The sequence below is a fragment of the Aythya fuligula genome, chromosome Z, assembly GCF_009819795.1.
Source record: "Aythya fuligula isolate bAytFul2 chromosome Z, bAytFul2.pri, whole genome shotgun sequence".
NCBI lineage: Eukaryota > Metazoa > Chordata > Aves > Anseriformes > Anatidae > Aythya > Aythya fuligula.
The window spans coordinates 3181529-3204003 of NC_045593.1; the positions used below are offsets into that span (position 1 = coordinate 3181529).

At 40.7% G+C, this 22475-nt stretch overlaps 1 protein-coding gene across 1 annotated transcript in view; it reads left to right on the forward strand.

The window, feature by feature from the left end:
* The window catches only part of LOXHD1 (lipoxygenase homology domains 1), a 140290-nt gene that overhangs the window by 53656 nt on the left and 64159 nt on the right, over positions 1 to 22475 (forward strand). The window contains exons 13-23 of the mRNA XM_032205982.1: positions 845 to 980; positions 2981 to 3135; positions 6067 to 6227; positions 13140 to 13216; positions 14045 to 14241; positions 14616 to 14808; positions 15588 to 15748; positions 18485 to 18782; positions 19304 to 19458; positions 20746 to 20879; positions 21782 to 21930. Of these exons, the coding sequence (XP_032061873.1) occupies positions 845 to 980; positions 2981 to 3135; positions 6067 to 6227; positions 13140 to 13216; positions 14045 to 14241; positions 14616 to 14808; positions 15588 to 15748; positions 18485 to 18782; positions 19304 to 19458; positions 20746 to 20879; positions 21782 to 21930 (1816 nt within the window). The remainder of the gene's footprint in view (positions 1 to 844; positions 981 to 2980; positions 3136 to 6066; positions 6228 to 13139; positions 13217 to 14044; positions 14242 to 14615; positions 14809 to 15587; positions 15749 to 18484; positions 18783 to 19303; positions 19459 to 20745; positions 20880 to 21781; positions 21931 to 22475) is intronic.

Consider the following 22475-nt stretch of genomic DNA (forward strand, 5'->3'; position numbering starts at 1 on the left):
TGTTGTGCACTGATTTTGTGCTGAGAGGACCAGAAGTGCAAATACTGTCCAAGATTTGTTTTGTGGATTTATACAGTAGCACAGCAACAGCTTCCATTTCATTGTTTATTTTTTTTTTCCCTAATAATCCCTAATATATATATATTTTTATTATTATTTTTTAATCTCTACTCAGGACTGAGCTGGTATTTCCATTCTGCATTGTGACTTAATGTTTGAGAACTAGAACCAAGGTCTTCAATTTGTTCGTGCTGGAGAAACAGGACTATAGTGTTGCAAAGCAGCCAGAAAACTTCATTTTACATAAAATTCCTTTATTATTTTTGCCCTTTACTTTGGGTAGGGTAAATGTTAGGACCCAGGCTCTCAGTGGCAAATGTATAGGTCATCAAGGCCTACCCAAAATGTATAAGATCCCTACAAAAATGCATTCTCCTTGGTGATGAACAAAGTTATCACAATAACCATGCTTTAGAAATAAATGCATTAGGCAGCACACCCTGCCTGTTCTGCCTCTCTCCATCTCCATTTGAGGAAACAGATTACCTGTGTTTTGTCTGGGCACGATGTGGCATATGACAAGCAATTACTCAGGGCCACGGTATCCATCAAAACTTTCACAGGACGATGGAGTGATGGGGGGAAAGAGGAACAAAAAGGCTTCAGCTATGACAGCCTGTGCTCGTTTCGGAAGGCACCCGGGCGAGCTGCGACAGTCTCGTTATTAATGTGTGTTATTTCTCTGCTGCGACCTGCTCTTGCTTCCCAGGCACAGACCTGTCAGGAGCTGGTTGCTTTTTGTCTCTAAGACTCTGAACTCACGCGGTGTTTTGGTTTAATGAAGGTAACTCTGCTGAAAACGCTGACAAAAGAAAAATACTCATTCAACTGCGGCCGCTGGCTAGATATAAATGAAGACGACAATGAGATCGTGCGGGAGCTCCCTGCAGAGGGGACTCTGGTGACTGAAGTCATGCCAGGTGAGAGCCATGGGCTCTGTGCAGGGGCTCACTTGAGGCCTGAAAAGGAAAAAAAAAAAAAAAAAAAAAAAACAACTCTTTGTCTAAGGGATGCACGGACAGAGCGGTGCCATTCAATTAGCTCCTCTTTCTGGCACTTTCTCTCTGCAGTATTTTCTGTGTGCATCATTAGCTGCATGAGGCATCAGAAATCCCAGGCTCTGACTCTGAGCAGATTTCTCTCTGCTGGGAGGTGGGAGAGATCTGGCCATAGCATTGCAGTTTCCAGAGCTGTGTTTTTTTCTAATTCATATTTTCTCCAGTCTCCCTTAAAACATGAAAGGCTAGGTTTGAAGGGAAGTTCATGGATTGCATGCTTAGCTGAAAGCCTATCTAAAATTTCACAATCATTTTTGCACTTTACAATTTTATTTAGATATATGCACATTTATTCAGCTAAATGTATAAATGTATAGATAGATGCAGAGAACAGTCATGCAAGAGCATTAAGTATCTTTCAGTATGCATGAGCAGTCAGAAATATTTATTGGGTAAATTATGCTCAAACTGGAAGTTTAATTAAGGCAAGCCACAGAACTTTGTGTTGGCTTCCTGAAGTGGTCACTTCTATCTTGACCTCGGGTCACAAGAATTAAATGCACTTGTAGGGAAAATTTTGGAGAGCAGCACAGCTCAGGATGGCCACTGGGTTTTCTTTCATTTCTGCTAAAGCACCCAGTGGGGCTCCACGCTCTGCAGACCACAAGTCCCCTCTTTTCTGAAATTTCTGACAAACTCAGTGATCTGCATGCAGCTGAACTGTTCCTCAGAAGAGGAAGAGTAATGGTAATTACAGAGGTTATTAAAATGTAAATAAATTTGTTTTTGAAATGTATTTTTAATCAGCTGTGGAGAGGGCTGCTTGAACTCAAATGCAGGCTCTCTCCTGTAAGAAGCAATTGTGCTGAGAGGAGGCAAGACGTGACACTCGCACGTGGGGGTTTGGGAGGCAGGGCTGGAACATTGCTTCTCATCCCGCCTGGAGGAATGGTAGAAAGTCCCTGAAACCACCCAAAACATGGGTTCTTCTGTGCTGCCTCCTGGCTTGTTGAAGGAGCTCAGTGCTGGCCTGTGCCATCAGCAAGTCCCTTTCTAAAGGATAGGCTCTCACTCAGTGTTAGAGAAAAAATGTAGGGTTTGAGTATAAAGAGGTCAGACACAGGGTAATAACGTGATCCTGTCTGCCATGGAGAAGAGATCACACCTCCCTCTGCCAAGCTGCTCACAGGGATGTCTGCACCCCTCTGAAATTCAGTGATGCTGGACTTCTGGTCTCACTTTCAAGAAGGTCGGTCTGTGGGCTGGTTCTTCATGTCGAAACCTCTTCTGGAAGTCCTTCCCACAACAGAATGGGAGGTCACAGCTGAGGATTGAGTTGGGGGAGGAAAGTGGTGACCCAAAATCCCACCAGAAAATCCTGAAGAAATATCTCAGAGGTAACAAGGAGACAAGGCACGATCCAGTCTCCTGCACTGCAAGAAGGCCCAAGGAGATGGGGCCAGCTGGCCATGTCGCCCCCACCATGTATCAGTGTAACATTTAACTTTTTGTAACTCATTTCCTCTGCTGGCCATGCCCCTGGATGCCAAAACCAAGGCTTTTCCTGAACAAGGCCCCTCAGGAAGGGGAGGCAGGAGAGCCAGGGCAAGGCCTCAAGGGAACCGTGCACCCCAGTTTGTGAGGTTTATACAAAGGGAAGGGCACTTCCATATGCTTCTTTGGAGGGGTTTTATAGGCTTTATTAATATTTCAGGCCTTCCTCTTTTTTTTTTTTTTTCTCTTTTTTTTTTTTTTCTTTTCCAAGTGATAGCATGGAAGTATAAAAGTCAATACACATACAGGATTACCAATTGGAAGTGCGAACACTTAAAATTAATTGCAAGTTTGTGGGAAAATGCTGTAAATTTAAATGGCAATTAACTGTGTTGCTGAAATTGCTTTATTAATTTATGCTTCCACAGTGATAAAATACCGAGTGACAGTTTGCACAGGGATGGTAAGCGGCAGCGGCACAGATGCCAATGTCTTCGTCTGCCTCATCGGTGACCAGGGAGACACGGGAGAACGGGTTCTCTACAAATGCATCAACAACGTCAATAAATTCGAAAAAGGCAACGTAAGTTCATGCAGCAGCTCCTTAAGGTGGGCTTGAAAGTGCCAAACAAAGCTTGTGATGGTTTGTAGATGTTTTTGTTTTTGAAGACGTGCATTTGCAATCTTGGCTGACTTCCCTGCTGGTTTGGCCTAGGGCAGCAGGGAGAAGGAAATCACAGCTGCAGGGTGTCATACTGGTTGCTTTGGGAAGGGGGGTTAGGTTAGGGACAGCGTACCCTTGCTTGACAATGGTATTTTCATAAATAAGCATCCTGATTTGCTCCCCAGCTAAGTAGTGGCTGTTGAAGTTGTGTCTTCAGTCTGGAGAAGGCTTCCAGGAAAGCTGTCTGGCTTCCAAGAACAAGGGGAAGCCTGTCCCCCTCCATCTAAGATTGCACAAATTTGGCTTCTGGGGCAAAGGAAGGAAAAAAAATCTAATTTAATGTGAAAATCAGAACAAAAATCTTAATGTGTTTTTCAATTTTCCACCAGTCTCACCTCAACAGTGCTGCACTCAATTTCTGTGTCTTATATTCAGTCTGTTAGTCAACATGTTTTGTATGGTCGGGTCCTGAGAAGAGGGGGAAATGGCCTGAAATGAAGGCTGAGCCTTTTCCACTGAAAAACTGAGATAATGAAGAAGTCAATCTGTAGCTAAGCCCCTGCTACATTAACAAGCAAATAATGTGCAGATCTGATCTAAGGGGTCAACCTACTTAATATATACTCAATTACGAGGCGCACATGGGATCTCTAGGGTCTGACTTAAACTGATAGAATGTAATCAGTATCTCCTGGAGGAGGAGAGTTTGAGAATCTGATCACAGAACTCTGCAGATTTCCCTTCTTCTGTGTCATTATTTGACTGAAGTTTTGGAAAGGAAAGAAAATGAAGATGAAAGGAGGTCATATTTTCTAAATTGACCATTGAATTTAAGCTTCTGAAATATACATTAATGCTTTGGATTTACCTTTGAGTGTTCAGAAATTCCAATACTTCACTAAGATCACTGAGGTTTTTTGACTTCAAAATAACTTTTATTAGTTTTTTCTTGTGCTGGTAAGACCTGTCTGTGGAAATGCATGATATTTACATAGTGGTAAATTTTATTCTGCTTCTACATGATATAAAGGTTTGCAGACATAGGCACTGCAAACATTATATTTTTGCCTATGCATTTGCATAATAAGATTATTTATTTTGAAAAAGTAGGTCCAAACTATAAAAGAGAGTCATTTTGTCATTTGGGGAAGTCTTAATGAGTCATGAGCCACGTTGGTTTGAAGACTGTTTCAGTGGAGTCCAAAAAAAAAAATACTTGGTCACAGAAGACTGAAGTCTTGGTCACAGAAGACTGAAGACAGACTATTATTATTACTTATTATTATAATTATTATTACTGTATTATTTAATCCCAACAAAATGAGCTATATGGTAGCTTCATGAAGTAAGAAAAAAACAAAACAACAACAACAACAAAAAAATACCCAAGAAAATAGGAAGAGTAATTTCAGAAATCAGTTCGTGTGATTAATAGTATCCAGATGATATAAACCAAACTGGAATCTATTAATGAATAACTGGTCTTATGGCACGAGGAGCTGAAAGCTGGTGAATGAATTGAAAGCTGTTTATGGATTGATCCTGACAAACGTGGATCTCATGTGTTCAAGAGACTGAACAAGTATATCTACACTGATTAACTCAGATACACCATTAAATAAATGTGGCTAAGTCAGTGCAGTCTTTAATCTACAACCACTTAAACCAATAGCACCTTGATTACCAATTTAACTTGAAAAGTTTGCTTGCAGATGCAAACTAACAGCCTGTATAGATGGTAAAATTTAAAGATGTCTTTAAATTAGGTGTTTGCCCTGCTTCAGTTCCATCCATTTACTTACTCATTAATTTATATCAGCCGTTAATAAGTAAGATGAACATCAGACCTAATGAATCAGACTTCATTGACTTAGTCTGACTCAGTGAGGTCTGGATAACTTAAATCCCCATACTGCAGTTTTGAGTTTGTAAGTAACAGTTTGTGAATAGGAGCCCATCATTAAGGTTTGAAACAGTGGTAGTATGTTTAGTTGTCTGTATTTTAAAAGTCAGTTTTGAGTCCTGAATAATGGAAGAAATTATGATTTTATTTATAATTATTATTCTTCCCCCATTATCAGGCCACCATGTTTTCCAGGAGCTAACTGGATATTTGCTACTGTCATATATGCTTCACAGGCTTTTGGGAGATGATAAAGAATGAGCAGATTGCCACATTTGGTTAGCTTTCTCTTACCTAAAACAGCATCTCAGCCAGAGGTAGCCATGGCAGTTTGCCTGTTTGTTGGTCTGTATGGGAATTTAAGGGTATTTAGCTCCTGGGCTAGGTTCACACCAGCTTCTGAATACAACATAGGGAGCAGGCTCCTGAGCACCTGGAAATACCCCTGTGTATCCACGTCTGACACCTGAATGCGAGGAAATGTTGGGAGATCAGATTGTGCCCAGTAGTCCATGTCAGCTCATTTTAATGTTGGGTGGTGTCCTCAGATTGTACCTCCAAATACCTCTGTGGATTTGGTCTACAGTGACCTGCCCAGGTTCTCCCAGAAAGCTGATATCCAAATGGGGGTTCTCTGTGTGAACTTCTTAATAATCAAATTAGTATTTATTTATTTATTTACTTTTTTACAGTTGTGGAGGGCAAGCAATGACATGGAAGATTTAAAATGCTGGCAGATCGTATATTTGTAAATCTAATATTTTACTTCTAGCACAAATATTCAAGCTTTCATGCTTTGGTAAATTAATTTGTACTTACCCCTTCATCTCGTGAAGAATTATCTTACAGCATGCTGATGATGTTGGTTTGATTGCAGTAATAAATTTGGGTTGTTTGTTTTTAAGGAGAAATACTGCTTTACCTTTTTGTCTTTCTCCTCCTCAAAGGCTGATGAATTCTTCGTTGAAGCAGTAACGCTGAAGCAGGTGAGGAGGGTGAGGATAGGGCATGATGGCAAAGGAGGAAGCAGTGGCTGGTACCTTGCCAAAGTGATAGTGAGGGAAGAAGGACAGCCAGAAAGCGAGGCTGTGGAATTCCCCTGCTACAGGTACTGGAAACAATGCTTGTGCTTGCAAATCATGCCTCCAGCTATGCATTTGCCAGCATTTAAAGAGCCTAGCTATTGTTCCAAGACTGGAATTTTCTGAGCACAGCTTAATCCTTTTTATTTATGCATTCATTTATTTTTGCTAAGCCTGAAAGCAAAGAGTGTGGATTGGGAGGTTTAAGATACTGTTAACTCCCCTTACCAAATGAACAGCAATCTGAATTGTGAACTTTTCAGCAATTAGTTCTGTAATATAGAGAATATCCAAAAGGTAAAACACAACCTTCCAGTCCCACATAGAGTGTCATTGCAATTGCCTGCTGCAGAAACACGCTCTGCAATCTGCTGCAGTTTGCTAGCTTTATTGCATGTGAGGGACAAGGTTTTGCTCCCTTGCATGCACATCCCATCTTTCCAGGAGCAATGGGATGCTGTTTTCGTGTTGGGAGAATGTAAAATCGTTATGCTGCCATCCTAAGAGCTCCTTGCATGAAGGGAAATGCATATCATGCAGACAGAGATAGTTGTAGAGTGAAGGGTTGTAACTCAACCCTTTGGTAGTTATAAATGTATTCTTCTCTTTCCCAGACAATCAAGTGGCCAAAAGAAATATGTGGTAGAGAGGCTGCCCATGGGGAGCCAGATGGAACATCCATTCTGGCATTACCTGGGGTCCTCCACGTCCTAGCACAAACCAGAGACAACTGGGTGAAAACATAAGAGACAGACATTCAGCATAGTTCAGTGTCCTGTGCAGTCCCACTTGCCCTTGAAGAATGTCCACCCTGTAGGATGGAAGTCCACTGAGCTCCACTTAACCACATCAAGTAGCTGTTGTAAAAAGTCTTCTCCAGGGAAACAAGTGGAATTGTAAAATGCAAACACAATTATTCTTAAATTGCAAACAGGGGTAAACCCAGTAAGCTGGCTACTTGTCTCTTGTCACTATAAATCAGACAGAACACCACTATAATCAGGGGAGTCAGTCTAATATAAAACAGGAGCCAGTCCCAGCCCCTCTGAATTGCTAAGCCTCATCACATCAGAGAGCACATTCACTGGGGAGACAGCACTGAGCAGCAGATGCAGTGTCATCTTGGTTGTGAAAAGCAAGCCAGCCTCTCCCTTTTCAAAGAACAAACCACGATGTTATGTCATTGCTGCCTTTTGATACATATTTAACAACCATATGTTTTACTGAGTTAAGCAACCCAGCTAGACAGGTTTTTGCTTGGACATGAAGTGTCCACGTGAAGAGCTGTTTTGCTCAGATTCTTCAGAGATATTTCCATATCTAAATGCACTGTGCAACTGGCTCCTTTTTAAGATTTCATTTTGAATTGCCTCCTTTTTTGGCTGCTTATGTGTCTTCCCTCAGCTTGGCAGGATGACCCTGTTCCCCCTAGGTTTACTCTAGTGGATCAAAAGAGTCCACAGGGTGTTCCCCTCAGGCCAGGGACTTAAAAAAAAAAACAGAGGGAGAAAAACAACAACAACAACAACAAAGAATAATAAAATGACTTTATCCCTAGGATATATAGGGTGCATTCAGGCTCCAAGTCACAAATGATGGAATTCCACTCTTCTTACCTTTCTTACAGTCTCTTTTTCCAAGTAAGTCTGTGCTGTTCGTGCGGCTTTGTTTGCTGTCCTTGTGCCAGCATTATCTCCTCCCCTCAGATTGAGAAGGTAACATGACTGATCACCTCCAACCACAGGGGATTGCTGCTCCCTACCACTATCTTTGGTGCCTTTGTCTCTGGGGAGACTGGGGCATCATCGCAGTATACGGGTGTCGTCATGGGTTCTGGAGATATCTGAGGGCGAAGGTGCTCACCCACTGCATCCTCCATCTGAGGGATACATGTCTCCATGACCTGCAGTGTTTGGATGTTCCCCTCCAGCCCTGTGGGCCAAGGACAGCTTACATCCTCACTGCTTTGGAGGGTGCTCAGAAGGACCTTCTTTGCCTGCTTTTTCAGAGCCAAGAGGCTGAAGTAGGCTTGTCCAAGAAGAGCAGCCTTCTTTTGGTGAGCCAATGCAAGTGGGGTTAGTTAGCTAATGCAAGTCTCCATCCAGGGTACACTGGGGAATCTTCTTTTTCTGCTTGGCCAGACTCTGGCCAGCCGGTGGACATGCTGATGTTCTCATTGCCTTCATCCCCAAGACCTGATAAACTTCAACTCTACCACGCAGCACAGTTGCATGATCTGGAGGAAACAGCTTCTGCTGCTGCATCCTTATTGAAAGATGCTCTTGCAGACTTGCTGCAGCTTAGCTGTTCCTCTGAGTCAGCTAGAGGACAAAATGCTTTCCAGCAGGAACAGATCTCACATGTGCAGAAAGCTCCAGAGGCTTCTTACCTCTATAAAAACACATAATACAGCTGAGAGCTGCTAAACAGCCTCCATTATATCTAACGCCCATAGGATACCCATATAGATCTTTACTGTATGTGACTCATTGAAGTCTCTGTTCCTACTTTTTACGTATTCATATGCATGGCTATGTTTTGTCTTTTAATTTGAAAGCTTTTTTTATGGTTCTATAGGAACATCTATAACCTAATAGTCACAACAGTTCTATGAGAAGAACAGTCTTCGTTTTACAAGGGAGCCAACAGAGATAAAGAGAAGCTAAGTGGATTAAGCGTGAATTTGTGTCAGGTTCAGGAAGAGCATCCAGAAATAATGACTCCCAGGCCTGTGCTTTCAACTCTTAAAACAGTTGGCTGTAAAGAGAAAGGCTTGTAGCTCTTCCTACAGTCAGTGATGTTTAAAGCGGTCATTTGATCTGTGCACGCAAGGAGAAAATGCAACTTCTCCAAGTGTTATTTACAGAATTAGTATACCTCACTCAGATGCACTGCAGTGTTATTTTTCCCTTATGAGCACATCATATTATAATATCATGTTTTTTGGAACTGAACCCTGAATCATTCAGTGATACAATTGTACTATATATACGCCTTATACTAGCTGATGTGAAGTAGTTATTGTGATAATAAATAACACTAAAAAATTTGAAATGAAGGAGTTCAACTTTTGCCCCAGAAGTGGAGACAAACCTTTCCAAAGCTCAGGACTGAGTGTTTCAGTTTTCAGTTTGTTCTCAAGGCTCTGTGGAAGTCCAGGAATGGACTAGCTGACATTCTTTAAAGTAGCCTATTTTTCATAATATTTATATCCCAGCCAGAAATGAATTTTCAATCAGGCAGTCATGAGTTCATGATAGGATAGATTTTTTTATGTTATAAATCATTACAGCTCTACTGAAACCTTTAATGATACTTTGTTATATTTTTTTTTCTAAGCATATGGACTGCAACATCCTAATTTTACTCCAGCATAAGGAATATCATGAATTATCTGAAGAACAGAGGCTATGAATGGGATGATGCACTAGGAGGTCCCTGTAAAAGAACATTTATTCAATCAGATGCCAAAAGTGCTCATCATGCAAAAGAACCAGAGAAACCTCCTTGTGTTGCATTAAATACTCTGCAATTTCTGCGTATTTTGTACGTAGTTATATATATAAGTTGAATTTAAAAACACACATGCAGATATGCTTGCATGTCTGAATTTATCTGGGTATGTTAATCACTCTTGTTGCACATAGGCTATTATCTACAGGATTTCAAATGCTATATGTGATACCATATTACATTTTTCCAGTGCTTCCCTGATTCTCTGATCCTCTAGAGATTTGTGCTGGAGTATCTTTCATGTTGTATTTGTGTCCACTTTGGAGAATTGGGCATGCAATAACCCTGTAAAACCAAGCATGTGACACAAGATGCATGCACACCATTCCAAAATCTGTACTGGTGTGAGAATTACATGCACTGAAATTGCATGGAGGCTTGGTAAAATGAAAGAATGTTTTGACAGGTCTTTTGTATTAGGAATATGATAGCACTATACAGAAAAAATCCATTTTCTGTTGCCCGATGTGTTTATAATGTGTCAATCCATTTGTGTTCAGTGTACAACTATAAACCCCTGGTTGCAATCTGCTGCTCAGTGATATGCTTTTGGAATTATGTTGGAGTAAATTTAGGATATTGCAACATATGTGCTGAAGAAAAGGAATACAATTGCATTGCTCATCCAAACACTTTCTCTGTCACTAGTTAAAGTCATATTCTTGAGAAAATAGTACTATTCTCTTGGCTGAAAAAAAAAAAGTAATCAGCTTCTTCTACAGCAGCAGCTTTAACCCACTTCTTCCAAGGCAAACTCCTTCCCTTGCCATCAGTAGCTGCCAATGTTGGTAGAGGGAAATTATTTACCTAGGGATGTGTCCTCCTTTATTGGATTCCTGACTGCTGAAGCAGTTAGCATTTGTTATGCTGCACACAGAGATCTGTTTCTTGTGGAATGCATTTTCATCCTGCCACCTTGGTGCAGAAGTGGTTCATCCTGCTTCATCCCACGCTTCCCTAAAACATCAGCAAATGGAGTGACAAAACATGTGTCCCTAAAACAATAGCAAAGGTGAAATCAGCAGCATGTACACTGGCAGCAGAAACATCAGCTTGCAGGACCAAAAAAAAAACAGCACTAGAAAGCAGAAGTTTATACCACCTTGTGGGCTTCTGCCTTCATGAAAGCCATGCTGAGTTCAGTGGTCCTGGGGTGGTAGAGGTCAGGCTCAGATTTAGTTGGTCTTCCCAGTTAACTTCCATGTGTGCAGAAGAACCTTGACTTTTGGGATGATGTGATCCCCTATCCATTGGATACCTGTCCAAGGATGTGAATCCTGAGCCAGCATCAAGAACTACATGATACAAAGGTATTAAGGACCAGTTCTACCAGGTAAAAATAATTCCCCCACCCCAAAAATGTCAACTCATGTAAAGTCTTCCTCTTTTAGGTCTTGATGTCTTGGCATGCTCCTCTTCTCCCTCCTTGCACTCCACCCTTGCTCAATTCCTGTAATTAGTTTCCCAGTCTTCCCCACAGATTTTTCTGCTCCTCCATCCCTACTGCACCTTTCAGACTCCACCAGGGCATGACACCTGATGCCCACATGTTGTGTTAAACCCTTGTGCTGATCCCCTTAGCTTTTAGCCCTTTTCAAGCCACCTGCACATGGCCACCTGCTTTAGAGTGAAAGGGAAGAATACGGGGTAGTCTGCGTACCCGACAACCAGCACAAGTGTATAGGGGAGCTGTAGATGTGTGTGTCTGTGTGGTGGGGAATGTATGCACCTCTCTTTTGCATGGGGACTTTATTGCTGCTGTTTGGGGGACTGGCTGTCTCCAGCTCCTGTTTGGATTTCTTTCCTGCTGCAGGTTTTCTGTGTGTTTTCTTTGGGCACATTGGGTGTGGGAAGGGAGAGGAGACTAAAAAGATAACATTCCTTCAGATGGATGAAATGGACACCTGGCATCCATCCTCAGTCTCACAAAATACCTGGCTACCTCCTTGTTGCCATGGCAAGTCCAAGTGGTCATGACTGTAATCTGTTTTTTTTATTACCAGAAGATGCCATAAAGGTGTTTGATCTAGCTATTAGTGGTATTTGTTCATGTCAATTCACTCTTTTCCCTCTGTTTCACTCATCAGCAAAATCAAAGGTGGAAACTTAATTGGGAAGGCAACCTCCTTTGTGGTGTGAGGGTCAGCAAGGCGGAGGCCATGTGGCACGGGGTCACTGCAAGAAGCCTGTGGTACACCTACGCTGCATGTGTTTGTGCAGAAGCAGGTCGTCTGTGGTCTGGTGTCATCCACGTAGTGCTGTGGTCTTCTTTAAAAAGAAGTCACTTCTGAGAATTTGTTTTTTCAATTTCTAGTTCTTGGAATTATTATAGCAATTTAAATACACTGTGTGACCTGCCAGAGCTTGCTTAGTTATTCTTCATGCAATTCTACCTAAAACCTGTAAGGTTTTAGGTAGTATTTTTGACAGCAAAAGATGCTGCTGTAGATAGCTGTGGACTAGGGCTTTCTGTGAACTGCTCCTGCTCTCATGGCATAATATCTGGGGACAGAAATGGCCCTGCTACACCAGTGTGGGAAACCTGACCCTACATGGATGTTCATGGGAATAAAATGTGTGCTGCAGCAGTCTGGGAAAAAGGGTTTTTTGAAGTGGAAAGTAAGAAGCTTTCCACTTCATATGATGCATTTGGGGCTGTGAAAGGGACATCTGTGGAGGTACCAGTTTACCAATTGGTTCCCCTCCATTTTCCTTTTGGATTTTTTTCCCTTGAGACTGTGGCTGCATTATGCTTTGTGCCTGTCTCCTCTTCTTGTCCAGTCTAGTCATATCATTAGATAAAAACTGAGAGAAAATAGGAAACCCTTCCTTTTGCTGGTACCAGCTACCTCCACATACCCAGCCCTGAAAATGGAAATAAGAAGACTCGGCTCCTCTCTTAAGAAGGGTTATATGCTTATCTGTAAGAAAAGGAAAAGTGATGATAAACTAAAGTAAACAAACACTAGCCAGAAAAAGAAGAAGAAAAAAAAAAAAAAAAAGAAAAAGGGTTTCTGTAACTTTGATGTCATAAAGATTGTAATCATGGCAGCTGGTAATAAAGGCTGCAAGTATTTCCAGTCAGTAACAGCCAATGCTTTCAAGAAACCAAGACTGCCCATTTACAGAAATAACTTGTGGCTGCAGAGCTTGATCTTGCCGGACAGATGGAAGTCACAGGCAATGCTTATCTACTGTGCTCTGAGCAGGGTTCTGGTGATCTCTCTTCTTGGAAAACTGTAGGTTGGAAACACGACTGCTGTAGTGTCTGGTCAAACTCCTGCAAACTTCACAGAAATATGGAGCCATGTAAAAACATCGTTTTTACTATGGTGTGGATTTTTACTATGTATGGAACCAGCCTGGGTTTTAAAAGGTCTATTAGGTCCTAATTATTCAAAAATAACTTATTTTTTGTAAACCAGATGGCTTGACAAAAATGAGGATGATGGTCAGATTGTCCGAGAATTAGTGCCTGCTGGGGAGTCACCAATGCTAAAAAGTGAGTTTAGCTTTGAAAAAAGGAAGATCTGGATTTGAGCTGTGTATGCACGTAATTACCTGTTTTATTCTAAGAATTTTATTCTTAAGAATTCATGTCAGTTCATGACACTTCTACTGGGCTTTTTTTTTTTTTTTGCCATTCTTATGCAGGGAGCTGTAGTAGATCACTCAAGGGAAATGCCTCTGACCCTTAAATCCTAGCTTATGGGTGGAATTAAGTTACATAAAAGAAAGTAATTGTTACATTGCATATGTAGAAAAGAACTTTGATTTTTAATGTTCTGATTAGTTGAAGAATTGTGTTTTATTTATTTATTTATTTATTTGTGGTATAGCTTTCTCTGAAGGATTTTGAATTGTCACTGGTTTGTTAGAGAAAGTTCCATTGAATGATGCTCTGTTCCTGGAAGCTGTTGACAAAAAATTACACTGACATTTTTCTAGAAAACTAGCACTTCAATAGTATAAATTTCTTTTAAAAAAAAAAAAAAAAAAAAAAACAATGCTTACTGAAATCAGATTGAGATGTGGTTTTTTTTGGCTAAAAAAAAAAAAAAAAAGAAAGTTAAACCTACTGAACTAAACTGCAAGTATAAAAAAAAAAAAAAAAAGTGAAATCACCCCACTTGCCTAAGCTCATTTTTATGGCTTGGTAATCATCTAATGGTAAGAGGGAAGAAGATGAGATATTTTGTGTTTATTAATGCAACTATTGCATCTCTTATATATATTAGATATCTCCAAGATGTGGCAGCCGCCTTGTGTGGTTTGCATAGCTGGAAATGTCACTCATGCATCTGTTTTTTGTACATTGATCTCACTTCAGATGTCAGTTATCACATCAGTGTGAAGACAGGAGATATCCCAGGTGCCAGCTCAGACTCCAAAGTTTTCATCAAACTCTACGGTGAAAAAGCAGACACCAGCAAGGAGCCTCTGCTAGTCTCGGATAATGATCTAGGCAATTATTTTGAACGTGGTCGAGTGGATGAGTTTACTCTCGACACGATGGATATTGGGAAGGTAAGAATTAATTGCAGGTGGCTCTGTGCTTCATGCAAGTGGCTGAATTCAGGATCAATATATAGCTAAGGACTGAGTGTGATGTAAAAAGCTCTGACCTTTACATCGGAAATTGAGAAATGCATGTGGTACAGACTATTAAATTGGCGGTCTAGGGTATATGCAGGCATGTGAAATGCCTGTTTTGAGATTGTTTTCAAATATAGATAGAAATTATTTGTGAACACAGTGGAAGAGCAGAGTGCCAGGAGAAGTAGATTTGTATGTATTAAGTGTATTCTGGTGTTTTGTTTGTTTGTTTGTTTTTGTTTGTTGTTTTTTTGTTTTGTTTTGTTTTTCCTGCCTTCTTGGTTTTTGTGTGCTTTATTTTAAAGATCAACCGAATACTGATTGGACACGATAATGTGGGTCTCCGATCTGGCTGGTTCCTGGCCAGTGTCCAGATCACAGTTCCAGTCCAGGGAAGGCAGTACATGTTCCCCTGCAACCGATGGCTCGACAAAGATGAGGCTGATGGCAGGGTGGAGGTGGAGGTCTACCCAAGTGAGATTGTGCCTATTGAGAAATGTGAGAGAAGACACGTTGAGAAGAGTGTAATTTTTTTAATAGATAGGATTAAGTTCATGTTATTAGTTTTCTTAAGGACCAGGACACCCCTGTGTTAGACATCAAAAAGTCCCTGTCCCAAAGAGCTTATATTAGTGAGGAAAGTAAATTATTCTCTTGTTTGTTTGTTTGTTTGTTTTTTCCTAAAACAGTTGGAAAAACACTACCAACTGCTCCTTCCCCTGTTCCCATGCATCTTCATTACAATATCAGTGGGCTCTGCCTTTTTCACCTTTATGTGTCTTTCTGGACAAAGCCTGGAGAAGCACACATCCTGTCCTGCCTGTATTACCACATAGTTTGATATATGTAGACCAAATCTGTGCAGCTCATTTGACTTATATCAGCAGATTTGTTCTCTTTTAAGGCTAAGGTTAAAATTTGCCTTGGAATCACTTATTTTACAAGTGTTTTTCCTCTGTTCTGTGTAACTCACTCCCTCATGTTACATTATGAACATCATTTAACCACCCTATAGTTAATACTGAAATTAAAATCCATTTTAAAGCTCTATTTTGCAGCCTGTTGACAATGGCTTTATAGTTGTAGAAAGGAAAACTATTAGGTTAGTCCTCAGTGAAGAGCTGTGCTATCTCTTACTTTGTTTGGATAAGAGCAAATGTAGTCACCTCAGCTACACGGTCATTTGTTAAGACAAGGTAGTTTAATTTTGAACCTAAGCCCTCAGGATCATTTTATATGAGCTTCTATTCTGATTTAATTGTTTATTTTTGGACTAGTGATAAACTATGAGGTCTCTGTAGTTACTGGAGATGTGCGGGCTGCAGGCACCAATGCCAAAGTCTTCATGCAGATTTACGGCGAGACTGGCAAAACTGAATTGATCATCTTAGAAAACAGATCGAATAACTTTGAGCGGGGAGCCACAGATATCTTCAAGGTATGGTGAAGACATTCTTTGCTGCTTCTGTGAGGGGAAAGATATGACAAGCCCATACAGACATATTCGAAGAATAATTGCCACAATCATCAAAGTATTTGACTTCAAAAAAACTGACAGGTCTGTTGGCATCTGCTGACTTCTACATCTTTTTGAGGAGTTCTGTATTTCATGGAGTGACTTTTATATTCTCAGGGACTGATAGCAAAGGTATCATAGAAAAACAGTCCAGTAGCTGCTTTTGTTTACCTTTCCTTTCAAAAGGAGATACTTATGTTAGATTTCAAAAGATTGTAAACTTACATTTTGTGCCTGACCACATGTTATTGTCCCTTTTATTTATCCAGTAGGGAAAAAGGAAACAAAATATAAGGAATTTCAGCTTTGCCTCAAATCACACATGCTATTTATGACAAGTATAATTTGTTGGCCCAATCCTACATAGATTTGCTGCTGTGATTTCTGCAAGCGTATGACTGCCCCATGGTTTTTACTACCTATAACATTAGTCCAACATGCACAGCATGGTCATGGTGTATAAGGTACACAACATTCTCCTCCAGCTATCAGTCTGGCCAGCATTGAAATCTATACAGCAGTGTCCATAACTCCTTTTTAGTTAACAGTAAGCAGTGTGTGAGCCAGGACCCAGCTAATCCAGCAAGAGATCCTGGACTGACAAAGCTGACCACCACAATGTGGTTGGGCATTTTCTCCACAGTTGGGTCTGGCTATGTTGGACTACCATCTTCTTCAGGCTTGCTTACTCACTTGCTTGGGTTCTCTTTCCAAAGAAACTGAGATATGAGGCAAAGGAATGGTCTTGGTTCTTGCCCTGATGTGGAGTCAGATGACATGTGCCATCAGGGCATGTCAGAGCCACATCCTTCTCTAGTGATGTAACCTCAGGAGGGACCAACATTTGGACGGTAAAAAACAAAGTCCAGATGGAAGCAGAATGTAAGGCATACCTGTTGTAAGTGTTAACAGCACAAAGATCAGCACTGAGGTGCTTTGAGGTCTCTGATCCACCTCAGCACAAAGTTACGCACCTACTTGCAATCTAGTTGTGTAACCTGCCCTGAAACATCAAGAGTGGGATATCCTTCCCATTGCCAGAGGTCAACAGAGTTGCCCTTCTCACAAGCTTTTCTATGTTTTTGTAGTGTGTATTTTGGAGTTCAGTTAATCTCTTCCTGCCTCAGTTTGTTGCTTTTTAGAATGGAGTTAGTGATGTTTATCTATTTCTATTGAGTTCTTTGGGACCAAAAATGCTTAACACCTTATAAACGCTTGTCTATTTAAAACTTTATAATTTTAAGATTAGATTTCTCTGATTTTAAAGGAAATAATGAGGATTAAATCCAATATCAGATTTATAATGAAGCCATATGTACAGTCTTCTGTTTACATAGCTGCGTTAATTGTGCTCTCCAGCATGTTTATTACTGTACTTTAAAGTTTTGACCATTTTCTGTGTTGGTGTTTTATTTTGTTTTGTTTGTTTGTTTGTTTTTGTTATTTTGTTTTGTTTTGTTTTTGTTTGTTTGTTTGTTTCTCCTGTATGTGCGAGGCAGAAGCTGTGAAGCATTAATAGACATAGCCTCTACCTTGTTCATGATATGAATATTTACAGAAAGATATAGACAATAATAAGATTGTGTGAGGTAAATGTTAATAGGAAATGTCATCAGTTATAGACAGGGAATGCAGGATGATTACAGCAAATCTAACAGTAAAGAGTATAAAGAGAGATGCATTCTTTATGCCAGTACAGCTGGATCAATTTTAGTTTTCTGATAAGCATCTTTTGTGCAGTTGACTTTGTTTTAATCTACTACAGAAAAAAATGCTTATAGACTGAAACCTGTTTGCCAAGTTGCCAAATTTCAGCCTGAAACAAATGTTTGCAAGTTTTATAACATATGCACTTCCTATCAGCATAAGCAATCATCAGAAAAAAGTGATTGGTTGTTGAAGGATTGCATGGCATAAAAGCCTTCGATCCAACTTCATTAGGTAATAGTACAGACAAATAATCTAAACCAACAAGGTTTTGTATCTGCTGTATTGACTAGACAAATGGAAATCTTCCTTCTTATTCAGCCTTCTGTCACTGATGTATTGCAATCATGAATGGGTTGTATCCTCTCTGCAACACTAGCAATGTGAGAAGATACTCTTCTTACATCACATTTTCTAGATGAGATATAAGGAGAAGGACAGTCCAAACCCAAGATCCACATCAGAGCTTAGGTTATCTGAGTCCAAGTTTACTGCTTATTATTGCTCCCCACAGTTCATATCTCATGCTAGATATTAAATATATCTTATTATTCCTTTCAAAAAGAACTCAGGCACCTCGGAGCTCATGAAGTAATATGATATTTGGCATATTCACTTTTATTTATTATATGGAGACAATGCTGGGGAAGAGAGAAATTAAGAAGTAAGGAGCCCAGTAAATAAGAATCCCATCCTATCCCATCCACAGTTGTTCTGGATGTCTTCAGATCAGTCTGTTCCAATGTGATTTGTTAATGAAAGCATAAAACAGGAAGGAGAAAGTAAAGGTAAACAAGTTAAAAAAAAAAAAAAAAAAAAAAAAAAAAGGGCTTATTCTCATTTCTCCAGTCAAGTAGCTGTTCTGGTTGATGCTTCTTGTTTTTATGAATGCATTTTCTGAAATGAAGATGTCTTATGTCCTGTTGGGTGTTGCCTTTCCTTTGATGGCAGATAGAGGCTGCAGATGTTGGCAAGATTTATAAGATTCGGATAGGCCACGATGGGAAAGGCATTGGAGATGGCTGGTTTCTGGAAAGTGTCACATTGAAGCGGCTTGCTGTGAAGATGAATGAGTCTGATAAAAAGAAGAAGAAAAAGAAAAAGTCTGAGGAGGTGGAAGAAGAGAAAGCTAAGGTGGAGGAAGTAATGGATGTCTATACGTTTGTGGCGCACCGCTGGCTGGCTAAAGATGAAGGTGACAAGGAGCTTGTGGTAGAACTGGTTCCTGATGGGGAATCTGCCCTGGAGGGTAAATATCAGAGGGAATGTGCATGTGTGCATGGATACAGCAGTGACATGAAGGTCGATAACCACGCTGCAGTGCTTTGCATGACCACTTATGGCTCCTCAGCCATCCCACTGCCCCAGGCCTGCAGCATGGCTTACTCTATGGATTGGCTGATCAGCTCTGGGGAGGAGGACAGTGGTGAAACTGGAGACAGACTGAAATGTGAATATCCTAGGGAACGGCTACAGGATTCTCCAAGCCATTTCTGGAGAATTTGGGCTGTGAGTTCCATGATTTGCCACCGTAGCTGAGAGTTTATAAAGTTTTAACTATTTATATGGTTAATGCCAAGGGATAGAGAAAGATGATGCCCCTCATATTTTAAGATAGATGCAAGTGTTTTAATACATTCCAGATAAAAGCTTTCTTAGAGCCAATTGCCAAATGTTTTTGGGTCACACACTGCTATGGTGAGCCAGAGATCTGACAATAAATGGCTATTTCTGGGGTCCTTTGATCTCTCTTTGCAATTTCACTTGCAGAGAACACATACAAAATCCACGTTCTCACTGGCAGTGTATGGGGGGCTGGGACGGACTCTAATGTCTTCTTGAGCATCTATGGTGTAGGAAGAGGAGACACGGGTGAGCGCCAGCTGAAAAGGTCCAATAACCTCAACAAGTTTGAAAAGGGCCAGGTAATGCATGAACTCAATTCACTGGAGCAAGCAGAAGGGTGGCAGAGCTCTCTTAGTTATCATGCTGGTCAATCATTACTGTTTCTTCCCTGTGAGTCTATGTTTCTTCTTCTAGCTTAAAGCTCAGATGTGTTTTATTTCTGAAATTTATATTTAAAGCAAAACACCTCAAAATATTTTCCAGAGGAAATTCATTTGAATAATAAGCTGAACACTCTTCAGTGTTGGAGCCACCTTTTGCATCTGCTTCCTGCAAGTGTTCTGGTAACAACATTTCCTGCCAGGAATACTTGAAAACCACAAACTGTAAATTAATATTGGAGAGCATTTGTGAGGCAGTTCAAGCCATGTTAGTATTTAGATTGCAAATACAATTCTAAATTCTTGATTAAACCAGTCAGAGAATAAAAGCAGTATTGTGTGGTGTGCTATAATTTGGTTATAATCCAATCCAATTAAATAACATCTCTTGTAGGTTGAATATTTGCCATAAAAATGCTTATGAACAAATAACAAGCAAGTATTATAACCAGACATTATTGAGGGAATTATTTTGAATAATGAAAAATCATGGCGACAGTAAGCTGTTGTGGAAAACTTGCAATAAGAAAAAGAGAGCCTAAGGTTGTTAAATAAGCTGTTAGCTGTGATTTATGAGCTTGGCACTAGTGAGTCTGCAACCTGCGTGTGGTTCTTCATTCGGTGGGAAGAGCTCCAAGCTGCAAATGTATTGCCCTCTGCTCTTGGGAGTAGAAACCCAAAGTCTATCAACAAGTTAATCACATTAAGATGTTTAAATTGTTATCATAACAAGACCCATTCTGTCACACTAATACTGTTAATAAATGAACCTCTTGGTTGTAGTAAATGACAAAAGGAAAAAAAAAATAATACTGCAGTTTGAAGTAAAGCACATGGAAGCACAGATGAGAGTTTCCTAGGAGTTAGTGTTTGTGTTCAGTTCCAGACTGAAACTGAAGGGAAATGCTAACCCTGAAAGGAATGAGATTTCAGAGAGATGAGTTAAACCTACAGGAGGCTGACATTGAGATGAGGTAAAGAAAGAAATGAAGGGTTGTGTAGCTCCAACGCTGTTACTGTGTTGTAGGAGCCAAACATGAGTGCTAATGGGACAACCCACAGCTCTGGAGTTATACATCCACCCTAGGAATACAAGGAAGACTTACAAGCACCTTTAATTTTAGTGGGGAAAAAATTACTCTGGCTCCTGCCTCTCCTTTCCCCTTTCTGGGAAGCACAGTCACTTGCCTCTTGCCTCCTGTGTAGGTGGACGTGTTCACCATCAAAGCCATCGACCTAGGCGAGCTGAAGAAACTGCGGATCCGCCACGACAACTCTGGTGGTAGCCCAAGCTGGTTCCTGGAGAGGGTAGAGATTGTTGACCTCAAGGAGAGCACCACGTGAGCAGCCTGTAGCACCTTTTCTGTGTGGTCAGAGAAGGGGGCATTTTTTCAGGAGACTGCAGAACTGTGGGAGGGCAGAGGAGATGCAGAAGGACATCACTGTAGCTCCTCACCAGCTCACAGGGAGCAGGCATCCTATGGGAGTCTTGTGTCTTTGTGCAGTTGCAGTGAGCACAGGGACTTTCTGGGGAACCTTTGTGTGGGGTTTTGCCATCCCAGCATCTCTGCAGTTTGGGAACCAGCTGTGTTCCGAAGGAAAGCTCACCTTTTCTGTTTTTCCTGGGAGTATTCTCCCTCCTGAAGAGGTTCCCTCACAGAGCCTGTAGCTGCATGCCTCTTTCCAAGGCTCTGCTATGGAAATTCCTCACCTCACATTTCCTTTCTATTTTGTACCTAATGCAAAGTGCTGGGTTACAACCAAGTCCTGATCTAACCAAACTCCAATCATTTTCACAGACAAAACTTAAGGTGTTAGAAATCCTAAATACATGCTCACCTTTGAGCTGGAGCTTATTTAAAAGTTTCACAATGTGTTGGTGGGTGGGACTGCTCATAAGGATGGGTCCACTCTTCGTAAGTATAGAATGCTTGGGAGACTGCAGTTTTCCTTGAGTTACTTAACTTCTGGAAGTGAAAAGTGAAAAGGATTCAGTCATATTGTGCTGGCAATTCAGAAACAGCACTTTTCAGTAAATGCTTGCTAACCTGTTTATGGATTAACTTTCCAGTAAATAATAAACAAATAATACCAAAGCTTAAGAATGGAAATGGATGTATTATTCAGCTCTGAGCAATTTTTATTTATTTTTTTTTAAACTAAGCTCTGATCTGTGCATATTTCTGTTATTAAAGCCTGTGAAGTCCTGTGTAAGTGCTGGGTGCTGCTGTCATTCTTGTAGGTATTATTTTCCCTGCCAGCGGTGGTTAGCAGTTGAGGAAGATGACGGTCAGATTGTCAGGGAGCTGGTCCCAGTGGATGAAGCATTTGTAAAGAAAGATTCGGAGAATGATGGCCAGTCTCTTGCAACGCTGGGCCTGGAACAGAAAGGTCTATGTTAGCCTTGTATTTCTTCCAGTATGGGGTTGAAAAGGAACCAAGGTGTTAGTAGTGCTAAGGGCATTACCGGTTAGCATTGGCTGGGCTGTAATTCAGCCCCAACCATGAAGTTTCCAGGTGTGAATGAAGTGTGAAGTGCATGTCAGCCAGTAAAGGGTGGACACTCCTCATTTTCAGGTGATTTTATCATCTTGCAAGATCCGACCCAAAGACAGAAAGCTAGGAAGATGGATCATGTCTTTAGTCATGATCTCTCATCTGAAACATACATTAGTTGTTAACACCTAAGGCATAAATGCCAGGTATACAGTCACATGGTGGACTATAATGGTTAAATGTTTTAACAAGAAACTGAGCAGAGAGCAAGCATAATCAGGGAAGGGGAAGAGACCTAAGTTTGTTTCCGTTTCTATCTTGTGTCTGTTATCCTCCAAATTAATTTTGTCTCTACTGTACATAATTTTACACAGAAACCACAGAACAGTGTGGTTTCCTGGGTCTGATGTGTCAAGGTGCCGAATGTCCAGCACTTCCAC